At 56.5% G+C, this 19,758-nt stretch overlaps 1 protein-coding gene across 2 annotated transcripts; it reads right to left on the bottom strand.

The window, feature by feature from the left end:
- Nucleotides 1-421: 421 nt before the first annotated feature.
- SLC13A2 (solute carrier family 13 member 2) lies at nt 422-18,920 on the bottom strand. 2 transcript variants are annotated; one of them, XM_007443010.4, is made up of 12 exons: nt 18,773-18,920; nt 10,520-10,648; nt 10,298-10,434; nt 8,777-8,985; nt 4,949-5,153; nt 4,276-4,398; nt 3,778-3,999; nt 3,473-3,570; nt 2,486-2,607; nt 1,833-1,994; nt 1,461-1,598; nt 422-1,089 (listed from the first exon to the last, which is right to left on the bottom strand). In XM_007443010.4, the coding sequence occupies exons 1-12, from the start codon at nt 18,863-18,865 to the stop codon at nt 958-960; spliced, it is 1,770 nt and encodes a 589-aa protein (XP_007443072.1). In that variant the 5' UTR covers nt 18,866-18,920; the 3' UTR covers nt 422-957. The 2 variants fall into 2 exon arrangements, with proteins under 2 accessions (XP_007443072.1, XP_025031925.1); XM_025176157.2 differs by lacking the exon at nt 3,778-3,999.
- Nucleotides 18,921-19,758: the final 838 nt, after the last annotated feature.

Below are 19,758 nucleotides of genomic sequence, written 5' to 3'. Positions count from 1 at the left end.
GGAAAGACGGCAAGGTCAGCAGAGGCGTTAAGACCCAGGGATGGGTGTCCCTGGGGTGACAGACAGGGCCCAGGGTGCAGATTTGGACCCCCAGCCCTCCGCTGGCCAGAGCAAAGCCAGCAAGACTCCCTTTGCTCTCAGCTGGAGTTGGGGGAGCCAGAGGGGCAGCAGGAAAGGGGCTCGGGGCTGCCAAGAGCCAGCTCTCTCTTCCAGAACAGTGACCAGATTTCCCCCGCCAGGGCTGGAGCCGCCCCCCCCGGCACGTTTGCTTGACCCAACCTCGATCGCTGGGGCTTCCACTCCCCCTGCTGAGCGAGGCTGCAAGGAAGAGGTCCCGTGCGTCCCACGGGTCCACTTTCGACACCCCCAAACTCCTGTGAAAGTGGCGTCTGCCCAGGAACCAGGCTGCAGGGGGCAGGACTGGCTGAAAACCACTTTATTTCACCAAGGTACGGTTCCATTATGCCCAGGAGAGACCCCAGGGCCTGCCCTGGCCTGGGACCTGCAGCCCAGCTGCTCAGGAAGTGCCAGGGATAGTTTCTGGACATGCAGCTGCAGACAGATGGCATCCAGTGGTTGGGGATTAGAATCAATTAGAATGATTGTGGCTGGCACAGAAATGCGCTACAATAGCTGGTGCATGAGCTGGTGCACCAATGTCCCCCATAAGCTTTGCATCAGCAGGGCCAGGCCGTCTTCGGTGTTGCTGGCAATGGGGCGCTGCATTTACAGGAGCGGTTTGGAGGAGAAGCACATTTTCTCTCGCTCTCACAAGACGTGCCTGGGATCCTTCAGGGCCGGGGAGGCTGGTGCCATCCACAAGGGCTTGCAGCGTACCAGTGCCACGGCTGGGTCGGTCTGAGCTACTTTTGTGCCACAGAGGTGAGACAATGCCATGCCCGAGAAACCAGGGAGCCTGGGAAGAGGCTCAGAGTCAGAGTAACCCTCTTTCGCCAGTCAGCAGCGAGTGGCATTGCTGCTTGCCCAGGACGGGAACTGGTGCAGGTCAAACAAGGGGATGCCCCAGGTGTTGATGGCCAGCATGATGGTCAGGACGCCCAGGACGTTCAGCATACATCCAGCTTTGACCTGGTGGGCAAGAAAGAGCCACTTAGAATCCCACATGCAAGGCCATCAGAGCCTCCATATCCAGCGGCAGTATACCTCAGGCTATTCTGTGAGTGAAAGAAGGCAGCTCCTCCTGCAAAGTTTCCTGCCCTGCCCACAGGCAGGACGGAGAGGTGGCAGCTCTCGCCTGCGGTGGCTCCTCAGCATCTTATGTTTAGGGGAAGCTGCCTATTGCTGGAGGCTCCATGGTATTGCCAGCCATGGGCCAGTAGTGGGAAATCCACAGGGGAGGCCTGTGATTTTCAAGGCTGGCCAGTTGGGCCACGCTGAGGGTTCTGCCCCTGCCGGGCGAGAGGAGGCCCCCAGCTTCACCGCCAGGGGGTGGGGCTCACCATGTCGATGACCCGGAGATGGCCGTAGGAGAAGACGATGGCGTTGGGTGGGGTGGCCACCGGCAGCATGAAGGCCAGCGAGGCCGCGAGCGTGCAGGGCAGCATCACGTACAGCGGGTTGAGTTCAATGGCCTGGGCCTGCGAGGGCAGAGAGAGCCTGACCAAGGGGCAGGGAGAGGGGCAGCGGCTGCCAGCCTGGTCCGGGGGCCTCCCTCCCAGCAGGCTGAGAGGGCAATCCAGGGCCTGCAGGTCCATGGCCCTCTTTGGGGCAGCTCCCTGAGCCCCTCCATAAAAAGCTGGGGAAGGCTGCGCCGAGAGACAGAGGGGCTGGGTCTTCCCCCGGTGGGGGGCAGCAGCTCCTGTTCTGCTTACCATGGAAGCCAGGATGGGCAGAAAGAGGGTGGTGGTGGCCACGTTGCTGGTGCACTCGGTGAAGACAGCCACCAGGAGGGAGAGCAGGAAGGCGATGGCCGGGTGGGGAATGGTCTGCAAAGGGGCCAGCTTGCTCCCCAGCCATTTGGACAGGCCTGAGACCTGGAAAAGTCCGGAGAGGAGTGGTGGGGATGGCAGCTAAGCATCCGTCCCCCCGCCCCGCTCCACCCCCTGCGGCGCTGCCCCTCCGGAAGGCGCCCGCTTGGGTCAGGCTGCTCCAAAACGGGGCATCGGAGATGCACCCGCAGCCCGCGCACAGACTGCGGAGCACCTCCGGGTAGAGAACGGGCCGCAGCTCCAGCCTCCCCCCGGCAGCTGGGTCAGCCGCCCGAGCGCCCCAGCTCCAAGCGGGCTCCTCGGCGCGCCCAAGCGGGCGCGGGTTTGGCGAGGCTCGGTCGCCCCCTGGTGGCGGGCAGGGCTTCTCTTCGCGAGTCCGGGCTCTGCTTCGCGGCGCCCTCCGGGTTCCAGCGGCAGGCCGTGCCCGGCCCTTCGCCCGGGGATTGTGCGGGCACCTGGGCCTCTGCCGCCGGGGACAAGCAGAGGAAAGGAGAGGCCGCCCCACCGCTGGGCTTCTCAGAGCGGCAGCCGCTCACCTCGCTGCCCTTGGCCAAGGCGAACCCTCCTCCCAGGAGGATGACGATGTTCCAGGGCATTTGCCGGTTGACCGTGGCCCAGTCCAGGAGGGCCGGGGGCGCGCAGACCTGCCCCGGGCTGCCTGAAAGAGACGCGGGCGGGGTGAGCGGGGAGAAAGCCCCTCCTCCCATGCGCCGAAGCAGACAAGGGCGCGCCCGCCTCCCTCTGCCGCCCCACCTGCCCGCAATGGGCCGGGGGTGGAATGCGGAGGTGGGGCGCAGAGTCGGAACCGGCACAGGCTAGGCGTGACGGGCAGGGCCCCTTGTTCCCGCTGCCGCTCTGCTCCAGAGAGTCGGGGGGAAGAGCCAGGCCTTCATTTGGAGAGGCCATCTCCCCCCCCAAGGAACTGAATTCCCTTTGACCCTCCCCCTTGTAGTACTGGGTTATCTTGTGTTGGGGGGGGCTCGCAAGAGGCTGATGCCATGCCAGCAGAGATGGAAAAAGCCACTGGCCTCGCCTGACCTCCCAGCTTCCATTCCTCCAGTGGCAAAACTGGGTTGATTTGGTCAGAAGTAGCCTAATTTTTTTCTTAGAGGTTGTTGGTTTTTTTTGAAGAGGGGGGAATAAGTCAATGTAGTTTACAGCTTGTTCCTGGGACTGTCCTAAATCTAAACTCAGCATTCTGGTGCTGAGGCTTTCCCCTCTCCTCTCCCCGGGTAGGGCGGGTCTTAGAAGGGTTTCTCTCTCTCTTTGCTCAGAGACCAGTGCAATAGGGGCAGCTGAAGTGTTACTCGGCTGCTGGGCATTGCAGGAGGAGGCCTGGCTCCTGGCGAAGGTGCGGGCAGATCCCTCCGATCTCCAGGTCGTAAGGGGCTTGCAAGCAGGGGAAAGGCACTCAACGCCCTTGCTAGGCCCTTCCCAGAAGGTCTGTCATGAGGGCTCCCTCCTGGCCGTTTCCTTCCCCCCTGCCCACCTCCTGCCATCCTGGGACTCTTTGCTCTGCTTACCTTCCAGCTGGCCCCTGGAAGAGCAGCCGGGCATTTTGGAGGGAATCAGGAACATCAGCAGCGAGATGAAGATGACCACGGTGGCATCCGTGACGTAACTGTAAGGACAGAGCCCAGCATCAGTCAGCCCCCTCCGGTTGACACGGGCTGGGGAGGAGAGGTCATTTCTGCCCAAGTGCCGGGGGGCCGCAGCTGCCTCAGACGTAGCCGCGGGGGAACCAAAGGCGGCTTCTCCAGAGCTCGGGGGCTCCGCTCGCTCAGGGGCCTCCGCCCCGCATTGCCTCCCACACGGGCCGCTCTCTCACCTCTTCCCCTTGTGGCTAAAGGCGGCACTTGCCCAACCGGGCATGAAGCCGGGCTCCCTCGTGAACCAAAGCACCACCAAGGTGATAAAGAGGACGAGGACAGCCACCTCGGAGAACTTCATGCGGCCCAAGGACTGGTACTCGCTCTTGATGATGTCGTACGCCCTGGCAGACTTCAGCCGCTCCGACTCGCTGGTGCCGCAGCCAAAATTCTTCCTGAAGCTGAAAGGCCAGAGGGGGAAAGGATGCGACCCCGGAAGGGCCACTTGGGGTGCTGGCCTCAGCAGGAGGTTCCCTGGGCCAGCAGGGGCTCTCTCCACCTGCTGGTTCTCTGGGCCAGTCAGGCTCTCTGGCGGGAAGCCGAGTCGCCTTGGCCCAGCATCTTTTGGTGACGGAGAGGCCAAGTGCTGCCTGAGGGCCCCCCGGGCCCCCCAGGTCACCTGTCCCTCAAGCCCCCTGGGCAGAAGGAGAACCCTCCCGCCCATGCCAGAAACTCACTCCAAGCCCAGGAACAGCAGCAGCAGCCACAGCCAGGAGACGCTCAGGAGCAGCACCATGGCGGGGAAGGCGAAAGTGAACCAGGAGGCAAAGTTCACCACGTTGTTGTTGCGGCAGAAGAGCCTGGCGAGGAGAAACCAGCTGTCACTTTGGCCAGCGGAGCCTTTCCTCTGCAAGTGCGCCCCACCCAGCTTCTTCCCCCCAAAACTGTCTACGGGTCATACAACGGCAGTGCCAGAAAATGCGCAGCCCTGAGTTGTCCACGGCCCTTCCGAGGCTGGGCAAGCAAACAGCTGGTGTGGCGCAAGAGAAGCTATTAAAAGGAAGGACGCACACCCGCCCCGCACACATGCACCACACAGTCACACACACACAGTCCTGGGGGAGCGGCGGGGTCTCATCTCCAGAAGTGAAGGATCGTCCACCCTTCAACAAAGGGGCTTGTGCTGGCAGGCAGAGGCCGGACAGTGTGAAGGAGCCACAGGCAGCTGTTTGGGAAGAAGTGATGGGGAAAAAGGGTGGGGAGACCCTTCTGGAGTCTCCCCTGAAACTCCGAGAAAGAGACGCGGAAACTGGCAGCGGCCAGAAAGACCTGGGGACGTGGGAAAAAGGGTGGAAGCAGACCCCGTGCCTGGGTGGCCGGGGACCCCAGGGCCGGTGCAGAGACCCTTACTCGTCCATCTGCCCCTTCATCACCAGGTTGGGGGTGGTGCCCGTCAGGGTGGCGATCCCGCCGATGCTGGCAGAGTAGCAGACGGCCAGGCTCATCCCTTTGCAAAACGTCTCGTGCTTCTGCTGCAGCTGGATCTGGTCCTCCTGCAGCTTCTGCCCAAGTTGCTGCTGCTCCTCCGGCACCTTCCCCTTTGCCACCACCTGCACTAATATATATATAATATGTGCGTGTGCTGCGTTCGCAGTGTTTTCACAAGAGGGGGAGAAGGTCCCTTGAGCAAGCTGGGCATGAGCAAAGAGGGAGGAGGGCAGGCTGGGTCTCTCGGGCAGCAGGCAGTGGGAGACATGCTGGCCCTGCTCTGGTCCCAAGGCAGGACGGACCGCGGAGCTTCCAGCTTCTGGGGGGGGGATGCCAGGAGCCCCCTCCTCACACACAACGAGAGGGCGCATCCGTCCCCCGCTGATGCTCACCCAGATTCAGGCTGGAGGCCTTGCCAACGCCCAGTAGTGGAGACACTCAGCGGGCATCCGGTCCAGCTCTAAAGAAGTCCTCTTGATGCCCACGGACATCCCTCGGGGCCTCCCAGTAGCCTGGCCACTCAGACAAGGAGGGTGGCGGAGCCCGCTGCCTTCCTCAAGGCCACCCGGGGCACAGGCGGCAAGGATTGCGATCATTACAGTTGCTTAGGTTATAGGATGCCCCGGTCTATACGATTCGTCATCCCGGTTCCTGGCTAGATGAGGAATTGGGTCTCCTTGTCTGTTATAGAGTCTCACATTGGGAGGGGCCTTGAGGCCCCCAGTCCACCCCCTGCTCGTGCAGCAATCCAAATTAAAGCGCCCCAAAAGATGGTGGTGGCGCCTCCCCAGAAGGAGAACCGCTCTCACTCCTTTCTCGCTGCTTGGTTTTGATGCCAGGCTGGGGCTGGGGGGACCCCGGTTCAGCCCACCCTCCGCTCTTGGGGTGGCTTTGGGCCAGTCCCTCTCTCCCCGCCCGACCCGGGGCCTTGTTGTGGGGAAAAATGGAGGAGGGAGCACGAGCACATCTCCCTGAGGTCCCGTAGGAAAGGCGGGAAGTAACTTTAACCCACCAGTAAAGAAATAACCCTCCACTGGAGTTTGTGTTCCCGTAAGCTGAGGCGTTACGCTGTGTCCTCCCCCCTGCAGTCACAGAGGACAGGTCTTGACGCTCTTCTGGATGGCCTCCATTTCGATATTTGAAAATGCCGGCCTGTCCTGCCCCCCCCCCAGCTTTTCTCGAGGCTGAACATCAGACATCCTCTCAGTTTCTCCTCATTCCCAGTCCGCAGGGTCACCACACTGCTCTTCTCTTAGAGTGTTCCCGGTTCTCGGGCTCTTTCTTAAAATCGGTACCCAAAACGGGACGTAGCACTTAAAGTAGGCTTTGAGAGCCGAGCAGAAAGGGAGCCAGGGCAATGCTCCTACTCGGAAAGGACAGGCTGCTGACCTGCAGCGCACGTTGGGTGAGCGGGCACGGGGGCATTCGTAACTCGTTTTCAGTATCCTTGCTTCCTTTTCACTCATGCTTCTCTTGGGCACTAACCTTTACGGCATCCGTTCCAACTCCACTCTTACGACAAATCGTTATGTGCTTGAACAGATCTCTAAACTTTCTCCCATTGTTTCTGCCCACCGCACAGATCTAGCAGGGGGGCACGCTCTGGGCCCCTTCCGTCAAGCCATGCCCCCTTATGGGACCGAGTCATGCCTTCTCTGTGGCAGCACCTGCCCTACGGAGCACCATCCCCCCCCCCCGAGATCTCGGTGGCCCTGACCCTGCTAGCCTTTAGCAAGACGTTGCTGTTTCCTCAGGCCAGGTGGTTAGTGTGCTTTTTCTCTGTGTGTGTGTGTGTGTGTGTGTGTGTGTTATTGTTTATCCTTAAGCCTAACCCTTGGGTGCTGGGGGTTAGGACTTCTGGGCTTTTCTGTGCTTTAATCCTTGTAAGCCTCTCACTTGTGTGAGATGGGGTATAAATCAAATGAAAGAAAGAAAGAAAGAAAGAAAGAAAGAAAGAAAGAAAGAAAGAAAGAAAGAAAGAAAGAAAGAAAGAAAGAAAGAAAGAAAGAAAGAAAGAAAGAAAGAAAGAAAGAAAGAAAGAAAGAAAGAAAGAAAGAAAGAAAGAAAGAAAGAAAAAGAGAGAGAGAAGGAAGGAAGGAAGGAAGGAAGGAAGGAAGGAAGGAAGGAAGGAAGGAAGGAAGGAAGGAAGGAAGGAAGGAGCTGATGAGGTCCTCAGAAAGCGAGAGGACCACTGAGAAAGGCAAAGAGCAAAGGCCACATTCAAAGTGGTGGGTGGGTGGAGGTGGTCCAAGCAAAGATGGCCTGCAAGGGTGATGGTGAGGCCAATGATGATACTTATATCCTATCTTTATTTTTTTGTACAAGGTGGTGTACATAATGCTCCCTCCTCCTAGTTTCCCTGCGACAACACCCCTGTGAGGTGGGTTGGGCTGAGAAAGAGGGACTGGCCCAAAGCCCCCCAGCTGAGGGGGACTAGAACTCACCGCCCCGCCCCCCGGTTCCCAATCCAGCCCCTTCAGCCCTGCTCTGAACTGGGTGGAAAACCTCTCCGTGAAAAGGTACGGAGCAGGATAGCCGGTGGTGTTGATGTAAACTAGTTTCATCCGTATTTCATTTTCTTTTCCTACGGCATGGATTTTCCTTCTTCGGCTTGCTCCTCCTTACTCCCTTTGCCAGCGTGGCTGATCACCAAAGGGAACAGCGGGCGCCCAGACTGACTGAACTGCCACAGCGACACTCCCGAAGACACGCAGTGGCCAGAGGAGCAGCGGTTAAAATCACGGTTCACGGCTCCGAGCTAAGCGGCCCCAGCCCGCTGCAGGTGCTCCTGGCGGCCGTCTGGCCCGCCAAGCGCGGTTCGGGGCTTCCGGTTCTGCCAGCGCGAACACACATCAGGCAGGGGCCGTTCCAGGAGGGGAGCTCATCCAAGCCAGGGGCGAGATGTCGTCATAATAGCCCTAACCTAATAAAAGGCTCAGCTCTGTGGCCTGAAAGGGCGTCGCGAGGTCTCGTAGGCTGAGCATCCTTCTCAGAGAGACGGACTGTTCCATCAAGCTCTGGGGGACTTTTGCCACCGGGGTCCAAGTCCACTTTCCGTCCAGCCGTTGGAGACGATTTTGTCCGTCCCCAGTTTATAGCAGGGGAGCCTCCCGCTCCCCCACCCTGATGCCCTTTTCTACTTCCACCCATTTCTTTCTCCCCAGGGTAATTTGGATAGGATACATATCCAGGATGAATAGAAGGTGAGGAGCCAATTCTCCCGACTACACAAGGACAAGAAAACGAATGAAAATAAACTACATTGTCCCCAGCTCTTGGATCTTCCTAACGGGACTTTTGCCTGTTCTGCAGCTGCAGCTAAGTCGTTCAGTGCTTCTACGGAGCCCCAGGGAGCGTGACCGGGCCGGGCCTCCCTCGTCCCGTGCCTGTGTCCCTGGTTTCTTTCTCCTGAGCGCTTGTCTCTGTGAATTTCATTCAGCTGCTTTTGGTCCACTTCTCTAAACTAGCAACGATGATGTTGACGGGTTTGGCCTTCTAGGGGTTAAACAATCCTGCTCCCTTTTTATCATCTGCGGACCGGATAAGCCTCCCCTCCTCTTCCCAGTGCAAGGCACGAATCAGAACCGTGAGGAGTACTGCAGCCGCCCAGGGCTGAGCCTCACCGAGCGCTGTGCCCTGCTGAGCAGGCCAGCCGGCCGGCCGATCAGCCCACCTTGCTCCAGCCGTTGGCTGCGACCCGGCAGACCGAGAAGCCCAGGGAGGAAGCCTTGGAGCAGGCGGGGCTCCTACCTTGTGGGTGGGGGGCCTCCTGCAACTCAAATGCCCGGTTGATGGTCCCGTTCGGGACGCCCTCTTGCTCTGCCGCGCTCTGCTCCAGCTCCGACTTGTGCAGCTGCTGAAGGACGGCGTGCGCGATGGGCACCATCATGGCGGTGGTGGCCGTGTTGCTGATCCACATGGAGAGGAAGGCGGTGATGCCCATGAAGCCCATCAGCAGCCTGGAGCAAGGAGGGCGTGGGCTGAGTCCAGGCGGGCCTGGCCCGGCTCCCCTCGAGGAGCTGCGCTGCCTCGTCTGCTGGATTGGGAGCCCGGCCACAGGGCTCTCTTTGGCCCCACGCCGAGGACCGGGGCCGGGGCCGGGGCTGCAGGCACGGGAAGCCACTACCGTGCAGGACGAATGGCCCAAGGAACGCCACGATCCTGCCGCCAAGCTCCGCACCAGACTCCAGAGGGGCGGCCTGGGAGGCAGCGCTCCCAGGGCCGATCCTGCACGGGAAGCCGGGCTTCCTCTGCCCTTGCGTGGCTGAGTTCCTGCTCCCGGCTGCAGACAGCGGACCAGTGGGAGGACTGGGGGGCCACGGATATCCCGGCTGCTGCTGAGAGGCCACGAGAGGCAGGGAGCCAGCCCAAGCAGGGAGCCAGACCAGCCCACCCCTGCCCTAAATGGGCCGTGGATGTCCACAGGGTATGGTCTGAAGTCAAGATGGCGGCCGCAGCGCACATGCCTGAGGGACCGTCTGGTGCCCATTACATCGACCCGTCCCACCCGGTCAGGCAGAGGAGGTCAGTTGCAGACCCCGTCCACGAAAGAAGGTCAACCGGCGGGGCCCAGGAGGAGAGCCTCCTCCGCCGCTGCCCCACCCCACGGAACGCTCTCCCCCCAGAGGTGAGGCGGGCCCCCGCCCCCCCGGCCTTCCGGAAAGGGCTGAAGGCCTGGCTCTGCCAACTCGCGTGGGGCGAGAGGGGCGGCTGGCGCCTTGAAGACGCTCCCCGAATCTAAGGTATTTATTATTTGTATAGGAAGTCTTCTTGTAATGCATTTTAATTCGTATGTATTCTATTTTAACGAATATTTATTCTTTTTACTCTAAACCACCCAGAGTTGCTCTGCAGTGAGATGGGCGGTGAGAAATTTGAAAAATAAATAAACAAACAAATAAATAAATAAATAAATACCAAGCAGAGTTCAACCACGCCATCTTGACTTCTTTGACCATGCCTTGCAGACCCCCCAGACCTGGCCAGCCCCACCGTTCCTGCTCCACTGGGGCCCAATGGAAACGACCCCACGGATGCTTCAGGCCTGCTGAGGCTCTTCCCTAGGAGAGCTGCAGGGCCCACCAAGTGGGCGGGCGGGGGCAGCCGGGAAAGAGGAGCAGGGTGCCAGGAGGATGCCCGCCAGCCTGTTCACAACGCAGCAGCCCGGGCTTCTCTTCTGAGGACTGGATGCAGAAGAGAGAGGGACTGATGGGAGGGGAAGGACCTCCCTGGCCTGGGACGGACGCCAGGGCCATCTCCTGAAGGACTCACAAGGCAGGCCGGACCCCAATGATGAGGAGGACTTGCAGGGCGATGCGCCTGTGGAGGTTCCAGTGCTCGACAGCAATGGCCACCAGCAGCCCTCCAATGAAGAGCATGTTGGCGTCCTTTAGGTATTCCATGCACACCTGCGGGGAAGCGGGGAGGCCGTCATCAGCTGGGGCGGGCTCCTTCCCTCCCTCCCCACTCCTCTGCCCAGCTGCCGTTCCTTACCGTCGTGGAGTCCATGATGCCCATGAGGGGGAAGAAAAGGACCGGGATGAGAGCGGTCACTGCCAGGGGCAAGGCTTCGGTGCACCAGAAGATGGCCATCAGAATGATGGTGTAGCCGCATTGGGCTTCCTGGGGGGAAGGAGGACCAAGAGGATCAGTCCGGCGAGAGGCATCGGGTGGACGCCTGAGGCCTGCGGAGCTGCAGGGCACGGAAGGGGCAGCGCCGAGCTGCCGGGGCAGGCAGCCGGCGCTCCAGGAACACTTGCGCCCTGGCAGCAGCCGTAGCCCCTGCTGCTGGCCCCGCTGAGCGGGCCCGATGGGAGCTGGAGTCTGGCAACGTCACAAAGCCATGCCTGGCCCCCCTCCCGGTTAAGAAGCATTCTGCCCCTCCGCCCTCACCCCCCGGGCTGGCCGGGGGGAAGGAGGAAGGAAGGAAGCCACCGGAGGAGGAAGAACGAGGACCGGCTTGGTCTCCGAGTCAGGCCTGGCGGCAGGAGGGGGAAAGTGAAGATCGGGGATTTTTAATGCACCTTTAAAGCGCATTAAATTAACCACAGTATACATTCAGTGGTTGTTGAGACAAGAAGGTGGAACCCTTGATTTATCGAGGCATTGTAGGAGGAGAACTGTGTCGGTCTCGGATGGCAAGCAATCAGAGCCGGTCGGGCAGCACTTCTCCAACTAACAAATGTTATTAAAACTGTATTAAAGACGCAAGCTTTTATGAGTTTCAAAAGCTTGTCTTTTAATAAAATCTGCTAGTGGGAAAAGGCTCTACCAGACTCCAGGTTTTTGCAAAGCCATTACGAACCGTTGTTCCAAAAGAGTAGTAAGGTGGACAATGCCTAATAACAAAGTACGACCCAAGTCCCGCGTGAGTCTAACCGGGCCACCGCCTCTGATGGCGTGAGAGATGCTGCTCACGAAGGCTTCTGCCTTTTAATAAGGCCGGACGAGGGGCTGCCGGACTCCTCCCGATCTCCTGGGTCTCCCTGGACGCTCGGGAGCCTGAATAGCCGCAGGCTGAACAAGCGCCCGTCCCAAACTGGGGATCTTCAGGTGCCTGGCAACGCCCGGAGGCCCAGGGCTGGGGAGCAGGCAGAGTATTTGCCTACTGCAGGCTTTCGTAACCGGGGCACCCCCGGATGAGGGCGTTAGCTCCAGGAATTCCCCAGACGCAGAGGCCGTGCGGAGGATTCTGAGGGTTGAAATGGGAACATCTGGAAATCCCCGAGCTTGGGAAACCCTGGTCTGCGTCTGCCCACTGCAGCAGTTTCCGGAAGGTCCGGCTGGGTGGCAGCCCTTGGTGGACCTCAGAGAGCTAACCAGGATCGGGCCAGGCTGGTGCACGGAGGGGAGAGTCCCAGCAAAGCCTGAGTTTCTCTAGAAAGCCAAGCAGAACAAGGCAAAAGCAACTTCCCCGAAGAAGGGAGAGGCCCACGTCCACCTTGCACCATGGCGTGTCTCCATGAGGCCACCCGGCGCCAGGCCCATTTGCCAGGAGAGTCCCTTTCCCTTGCTGCCCAAGCCAGCCTTGTTTGCCCCCATCTGCAACCCCGGGTGCTCCCGAGCAGCCCCTCAGTCCGAGCCGGAGCAGCCCTTGAGCCAGGCAGGGCGGAAGGCGAGTTTTACGGGTGAGTAACACCCAGAGCATCTGCTACTGATACGGTTGAAGAAGGACGGAGCGGCCACAGGGGTGTCCACGAGGTGTGGTTGAAAAGGTCAAGATGGCGACGCGCCTAAAGAACGGGCAGCACTCCGATGGCACCACCTCGGCTGCCGCCTTGGCTTTCTGAAGCACCCCTGCAGACGCCCCTGAGGAGCACCAGGATGGGCAACACCCCACTTCCGAGAGTGGCAATCCTGTCCAGAGCAGCGGGGCGGGTGGGCAGGGCAGGAACAGCCACGGTCTGCCTGCGGGATTCTCTTTGCCGCAGCCCCGCTGCTCCTGCTGACTCTAAGGCTACAATTCTGTGTGTGTGCGTGTGTGTGTGCACGTGTGATCGTCTGCTTTCAAAGGCACCCATTTCTTCTTCAGTCGCAAACAACGGTGCCCAGATCCTGGGTGTGTTTGCTCCGGTGGAGCACCTGGGCTGCTTCCTGGGTTAGAAGTGGAGACGGAAGGAGTGGACCAAACCCGTCATTAGCCAGGTAACCGCAGTTCTGCCCCAGTGACTGCTGCAGAAGCCACCTTTCCTGGCAGGAGGGAGGTGGGGTCAAAGCTAAGCTGGCTCCTCTTCCTTCTTCCTCCTGGTTGGCAGGGAGGAAACGGAGCCTTTCACAGGCGTGGAAGAGACCTCCCTTGGTTCACGTTTTCTCTTCACTGTAGCTTCTTTGCCTCCCCCCCAATAAGACACGAACCTAAATTCAGCTATATTTTGATTCTTCACCAGGTTTTGCAAAAGAGCCTATAGAATGCAGAGTACTGAGGGATGGGAATCCATACCTCTGTGAAAGTAATAAAAATCCATCACTCTTCTTTCAGAATGCACACATTAAGCAAAATGCAGACAAAAATGCACACACAGCATTAGAAGAAATCTGTAGAAAATGTATGCACGTTTTCACACAAGCATTTTGAATATTTGCACATGGATAAAGGAACATCAGAAATTGAATTTAAGCTTGGGAAAGAAAGAAATGAAAAACTGAGTCCAAATGACAGATTGTCTATGTAACCCTAATCTTAAGGGCATTGATCTGTTACTTAGAGGTGTAGCAATCATGGGGGGGCGGGGGCGGGGTGTGCTTGCACTTTGGAAGCCTTTGCTCCTGGCCCTTGTGTTCTCTCTCTCTCACACACACACAACACACACACACACACACACAAAGAAAGAGGCCTGATGGTCAGACCAAAGGTGGATGTGGCTTTGCTGTACTTTTATGGGCTGTTACGGCTTTATTGATGCTTTTATTATATTTGCAAATATGTTTATGGATTAGTAGGCGTTCTCTGAGATTTATAAAAGTTCTTCATGTCCTGGGACAAAGAAAAACCTCCCCTTCAGTCAGAGACCAAACTTAGCATCAGTCAGAGGCTCCAGAATCTGCTGGGTTTAACAAAAGCCAAAGGCAAAACCCTCCCCACTTTCATGCATCTTTCCGTAAATCTTCATAATCTCTTCCTTGGCTCTTTTTCTCCTAATGTAAGAAGCTGCCTGTGGATTCTCTTTTCTTTCAGGAGAAGCGTTTCACCCATTGGCAGGTTAACTGTCCTCCTTGGCACATTTCCCCGGATGTATTTATGAACTCGAATAACGTAGGAACCGATAAGCTTCGGAAAAAGTCTCAGGGCCCCTTTGCAATGCAAAGAGAAATTCAGCAGCTACAATTAGATCAGAAGAACCACAACAACGCAGGAGCCTCAGCCAAAGTTAGGAGCTTCCGGCAAAGCCAGAAAGACAGTAGGAAGCCAAGTACAAATGATATTGGAATGGATGGGGAGTTGGCACTGAGAAGGTATTTAAAGAGATATCCTTGTTAGGGGGGAATGGGGTCCCCTGTTTCCACTTGCTTAAGGAATGACGGCACAGGGGAAGCTCAGCCTGACCCTTTGTTCACCTAACTTCTCCCTAACTTCAGAAACCTGGGAAGCGTGGAGGAAGGCCTAGACAAAGAACGGAGGGTTTGAGGAGATGATGATGAAAGGATGATGAAGATTGTCCCGAACTCTGGATTTCTCCTCGGGCAAGGCGTGGACTTTGCCCGTTGCAGCTTCCAGTTCCTGGATGAGTTGACAAGGCAATCCCCCAGCTTAAAAATTGATAGCTGCGAAAGAGAGCTGGAGGAGACATAATCTCGCCAGGACTTTGCTTCTTGGAAAGGGCTTGGAGGTGTCCCCTCGATTAGAAGCTGGAAGTTATTATTTCCGCTCACAGCCAGAAAGTCACCCTAGCCAGGCCAGGCAGGCTTCTCTCCCTTTGGAAAAGCTCCAATGCCACCTTGCAAGGAGCAATTCGCTGGGAAACCTTCCTGCCCAGATCTCCGAGGGCAAGGGGGGCTGGGTTGTGGGGAAAGCAGCCCAGGAGAAGCTGGCGGAGCAGAACCGGCGCACAAGCAGCAGGGGCACGGGGGGGCTGCTTTGTGGCCGTGGCGGTGGCTCGAACTGTGCCGGCCGATCCACGGGTACCAGTTTACATAAGGGAGCGTGGTTGGGTGGATTGGAGGGGCAGACTTAAAGTGCCTTTGCTCCTGATCTGCAGTTAATCATTTGTGGACCGCGAGAAGAGGAGCAGGACCCTTTGCAGTGAGCCAACATGTGCAAAACGCAGGAGGCGGCTGATTTGGGGTCCACCTGGCAGGGCTTTTTCCACACCATGGGGCAGCTCTGGAAGAGGCACACAGATCTGCTCAGAAAGGTAAATGGGGAAAGGGAAACCTACAGACCGAGCTTTGAGCTCAGGCCTCCATTCTTCTCAAAACTCCTAGGCAAGACAGGCCACGACCTGCGCCACAATGCATGTCCGAAAGGGGTTGTTACTTCCAGCTGGACTCCAGGCATGGTGGCTCCACAGAGCAGACGTGGACACGTCTTCCAATACATACAGGGCTGTCACAGGGCAGAAGGTATGGATTTATTCTCCAGAGGAGCCAAGGGTAAGACGAGAACCAATAGAGCAAGATCCAAACTTGAGGTCGGGAGGAATTTCCTGACTGTGGGAGCTACGAAGCAGTGGCCCAGCCTGCTCCTGGAGTCGCGAGCGCTCCAGCCCTGGAGGGTTTCAAGCCAAGGTGGACGGCCTTTTGTCCGGGATGGTGTGAAGATTCCCACTGGAGGATTCCATTATTTTGTAACTCCATGATTCATCCAGGCAGTCTGCCTTCCTGCAGAATGTTTTTTCAACTTCCCAGCCTAGCCTGCAGACTTCCTGGTGATCTCCCATCTGCTGAGTTTCTAAGTTACACCAAGGCGGTCAGGGGTCGCTAAGGGAAGTCTCTATTTTGTTTATTGAAAGGAAATCTCATCCTTGTGTTAAGCACAACGGGTTCTTCTGAAAGTCTTCAAGAACCTCAAGGGACTAGAACAATAATTCACAGAGAGAATTGTATTCCATTAAGAGAAAACTATAGCAATTGCAGTTCTTTAAGATCATGACAGAAAAGTATAAATATATGATTATTTCTGGTGGCAAAAGCTTCTGGGTCAAATGTGCTTTTTAGGAATTGAGGACACTTCCCCTCAATGCACCTCTATTTTGCGTTGGTGAGACTGCCCTGGAATAATGCATCTCAGTTCAGGAGGGACATTAGGAAAATTGGAGCACGTCCAGGGGAGACCAGCCAAGAGGATCAGACGCAAACACTCACAAAGCCCTGGGTATGTTTAGCCTGGAGAAGAGAAAACTGCAGGCAGGGAGGCCTGACGGGTGCCTCCAAAGCAGAAGATGGGGACAGAACTGTTCCAGCAGACAAGACAAGAAGCGCTGGGATTAAATTAAACGAGAAATGGATTTTGGCTGGACACCAAGAAGAATTTCCTAACAGGAAGAGCTGTTCACCAGTGGAACTGGCTGCCTGAGGAAGTGGTGGGCCCTCCATGACTGGAGATCCTTAAGCAGAAGCTGGAGGGCCACCAACCAAGGACTCTATTCCTACCCGGGCAGAGGGTTGGACTAGATCCGTGTTTTTCGAACTTGGCAACTTTAAGATGTGTGGACTTCAGCTCCCAGAATTCTTCTCACTAGATGATCTGTAAGGTCCATTCCCTTCCAGCCTTACCCTTCTATGATCCTGAGACTTTATCATGAATCCTGACGTTGACTTGCAGTCTGTTTAATACTGCACCGGCTCGCAGTCCCTTCCTTAACAAACCCCTTCCTCCTTCACAGGTTACAGTGGGAGAGGACAGGAGGAAGGAACACTACACAGGCCACCCTGAGCTTCTGAATGAACGGTAGCAATGATGATGATGATGATGATGATGAAGAAGAAGAAGAAGAATTAGTATAAATCAGGCCAGCAGAAGAAAAAGATTCGGTGTTTACTGCTAGACATTTGAAAACCAAAGTTTATCTTTTGCTGGAGCTGTAGTATTTAAGAACATGCAAACTGGCTTTGGCCAAAAATTAATACAGCCACCTAGACATTACAAAGGAAGTCAAATGACACCATCATTTATTAACTGTTTTAATATTTTTCCTAACAGGTTATATGTTCAATTTTTCTTTTGGGCGGGAATATTGAATGTGGTGGTTATATGAACATTTATACAATACTCCTGTCCAAAAGTAAAGCATGCTACCTTCCAAGATTACATATCTACGTATATACATATATAGATATTATTTCTAGTTATTCCCTAACCTGGAATCAACACTCACCCAGAGAACATTCTATGCAGGGCTCAGACGAGAAGCCCCTCTGATTCCGGGATGACTCTAAATGCTCCGAATCCATTGTAGTTTTTAAAATGTTCCCTGGGCTTTTTCTTTGACTGGTGTATTGTGTATTTTATTTATACTCTTTTCCTTTTTGGTGGGGGGGGGGGTGGTCTGGCAAAAATAAGGGAGAATGAAATCATCATCAAAAGAAGAAGAAGAGGAATGTAGCTTTTAACATCAGATTTCCCTCAAAGCCAGAAAAGGAGAGTGGCGGGCAATGATGCTCATGTGTGGCCATATCTATGAATTAAACCTGCGTAGAGGGGCTTTTCTCCCAGCCGTGATCCTCGGCTACGACTGGAGCTCCGGAGGGGGCAGACGCGCTGGCTGGGGATCGCGGGAGCTGAGTCCCACGCGTCAGGCTCCACGCGCGCCTTCTCGCCTCGCAGGGTGGCAAGCATATGGAGAGCGGCAAGCAAAAGCCCGGGGCGAATCTTGGCCCGCAAGCGCCGGCCTCAGCCCCCCTTCAGCCGGAAGACCGCGCCAGCCTTCCCCAGTCTGGAAGCTGCCTTTAAAAGCTAAGCATTTCCGCCGAAATGCGAGCAGGACCGAGGGAAATGGTACTGCAAAGACACGGAGGGGCCCGGGCGCCGAGGAGCCATCAAGGGCGTGCAGCTATTACGGGGGCAGCTGTCAAGGCAGGTCGGCTCCCCCCCGCCGGCGCCGAAGGAAGGTGCGCGTCCTTCTCCCCCAGCAGTCCCACAGCGACGCTTAAAGCGGAGCTTCAGGGAGCTCGGCCGGCAGACCCGGGCACAGCTGGCTTCCCTCCGCGGCTGCTCTTCCCTCCCGCCGGTCTTCCCGGGAGGGGTGCGAGTGAGGCCGCTGCCGCGGGCCAGGGGGCCCCAGATCGGCCGCGCCGCCGCCGCCGATCGAGGAGCCGCTCCCTGCCCCGGTGCTCTCCGGTGCTGCCCAGCGTGGGGCCGGCCCGCAGTCGAGGGGGCCAGGGCCTTTTCGGGCGCAGCCAGACCCCGACCCCGACCCCGACCCCGACCCCGGGCAGCCTTCTGCCTGCCGCCGGGCTTGGCCTCTCCCGGAGCTTCGCTGGCTTTCTCGCCGGCAGTTTTCCCGTGGATCAGCACAGCCCCGCGGATTACTTTCATCTTTTATTTACCTCTGGATTTAATGTTCGGCTGTTTCATTCTGAGAGGCCTGTTTGTGGTTTTAGACAGGTTTATGAGCCTGTGTTTATATTCTGTGTTACTTTATTTTCTGTCTCCGAGGTCGTTTATGGTTCTAAGGATAATTGCTCCGGGCCAGCCTGTATGTTGGGAGCGTGTAGTACACGCTGAGGAACTAAACTGATCCAATGAAACTTAAACGCCAGTGCCAGAGGGAAGTGGCACCTTTAACGAATGTTTGCTCCCTATATTTGGCTCTGTGGCTTTGCCGTGTTTGCGGGTTGCTTGTTCTGCCTGGGCACCGAGTTTTCTCTCACTGTCACCAGCAGATGCTTGGAAAGTTTCCAAACTCTCATCCTGATTTGTCTCTTATAGCCACCGTTTAAGGAGCAGCAGACAAAGAACCAGAACCCCCTTGAAATGTCTTCCTACAGCTTCTCATTCTGCTGAAGAGAAAAGCCATTTTTCATCCCCCACATGTAACCTGGCTTGCCTCTTCAGCATGAACTAGAAATCTCAAGGAAGCTTTCTTCCCCTGCATGTGCTTTCGTTTATCTTTCACTGCAGTCCTGGAGGCCACCTACGCATAAAACCCAAGAAGCAATTTTGCACCTTCCCCATCTGTTCAAAGAAAGCATTGCTACACACCCGTATGCCCACAAAAGCGAATCGTTCTGTTCTTTTAAAGTGCTTTCCTTCTTTGGAATTAAACCGGCTCAAGTCCCCCCATGGCACAAATCTGGAAAGCGACGTACCTTGTGAGGAAGAACCAGCGGCAAAGGAAGGAAGACCAGGGGAGTCAGCACGGTGATCAGATAGTTCCTGTATGCCACGATCTCTCGCCACATGTTGGAGATGGTGCCCAAGCCAGCCCCGGGGTTAAAGGAGCTCCAGCAGCGTTTCCAGGCTATATCAAGCCTCGGGTGCACACGGGGCTGACCTTGGCCCCTTGGCTGCTGCTGCTTCTGGAGCCATGGCTGAGGCGCACTATGCAGGGAGGGGTTAAAGGAGAAGGAAGGGCCTGCCAGGATCCTCTGAAACCTCTCTGCCCAGAATGAAGTCACGTCGGCTGTTTGGCAGCTGCTGAGTTAATCCTTCGGTGCCTCCCAGTTCATTCCTCCCTCCCTGGCATTCAAATGATTCAGAAACAAACATCTTGCTCTCCAGGTTGCACTTGCTGGGCAGCCTCCAGTTTCTCCTTGCAGATCGGAGCCTCTTCCACAGTGGGTCACCTGGGAACGCGAATGTACCCCCCGTGGCAGGCTCCCTTCTTGTCTACGTGTCCAAACATGCACCGTTTCTGAGCCGGATCTATTCTCTTACGGCCTGCGGATTGCGTGCCATGTTGATATGATCTGGAAAAATTATGACTTCATCTCTGTCCCATCCTGATGGGAATTTTTCCCATAGATAACACATAATGTGTCATAGATGTGTGTACAGGTAGTCCCCCGGTTAAGAATACTGGGTTACAGACGGCCCGTAGTTAAGAGCGGAGCCTATTGTGGCATGAGTTATTGTCGCATGATTCGAGTTAAATACACAATGGTTTGAGTTAATTACCCAATGGCTGGAGTTCATTACACAATACTACGTATACAGTATTATACAATGATACTGTTCTGGCTTACTTACAAATTCGACTTAAGGACAGACCTTGGGAACAAACTCGTTCTTGAACTGGGGACTCTCTGTATATGTGCTAGGTTGGGCCCCTGGCTGTGCTTTTCCTCCTGGACAA

The sequence above is a fragment of the Python bivittatus genome, unplaced genomic scaffold (assembly GCF_059951505.1).
Source record: "Python bivittatus isolate LINGU-HERP-01145 unplaced genomic scaffold, Pbiv_v1 ctg000240_np1212, whole genome shotgun sequence".
NCBI classification, from domain to species: domain Eukaryota; kingdom Metazoa; phylum Chordata; class Lepidosauria; order Squamata; family Pythonidae; genus Python; species Python bivittatus.
The sequence above is the reverse complement of the archived record's forward strand: the minus strand, read 5'-3'. Positions and strand labels throughout refer to the sequence as shown.

Excerpts from the sequence above, each read along its gene's own strand:
- SLC13A2 (XM_007443010.4), bottom strand. The coding sequence starts at position 18,865 with ATGTGGCGAGAGATCGTGGCATACAGGAACTATCTGATCACCGTGCTG. Across the intron at positions 4,399-4,948 it reads ATGAAGGGGCAGATGGACGA|GCTCTTCTGCCGCAACAACA; the intron begins GTAAGGGTCTCT and ends TCTCCTCGCCAG. Across the intron at positions 1,599-1,832 it reads TGCCCATCCTGGCTTCCATG|GCCCAGGCCATTGAACTCAA; the intron begins GTAAGCAGAACA and ends CTGCCCTCGCAG.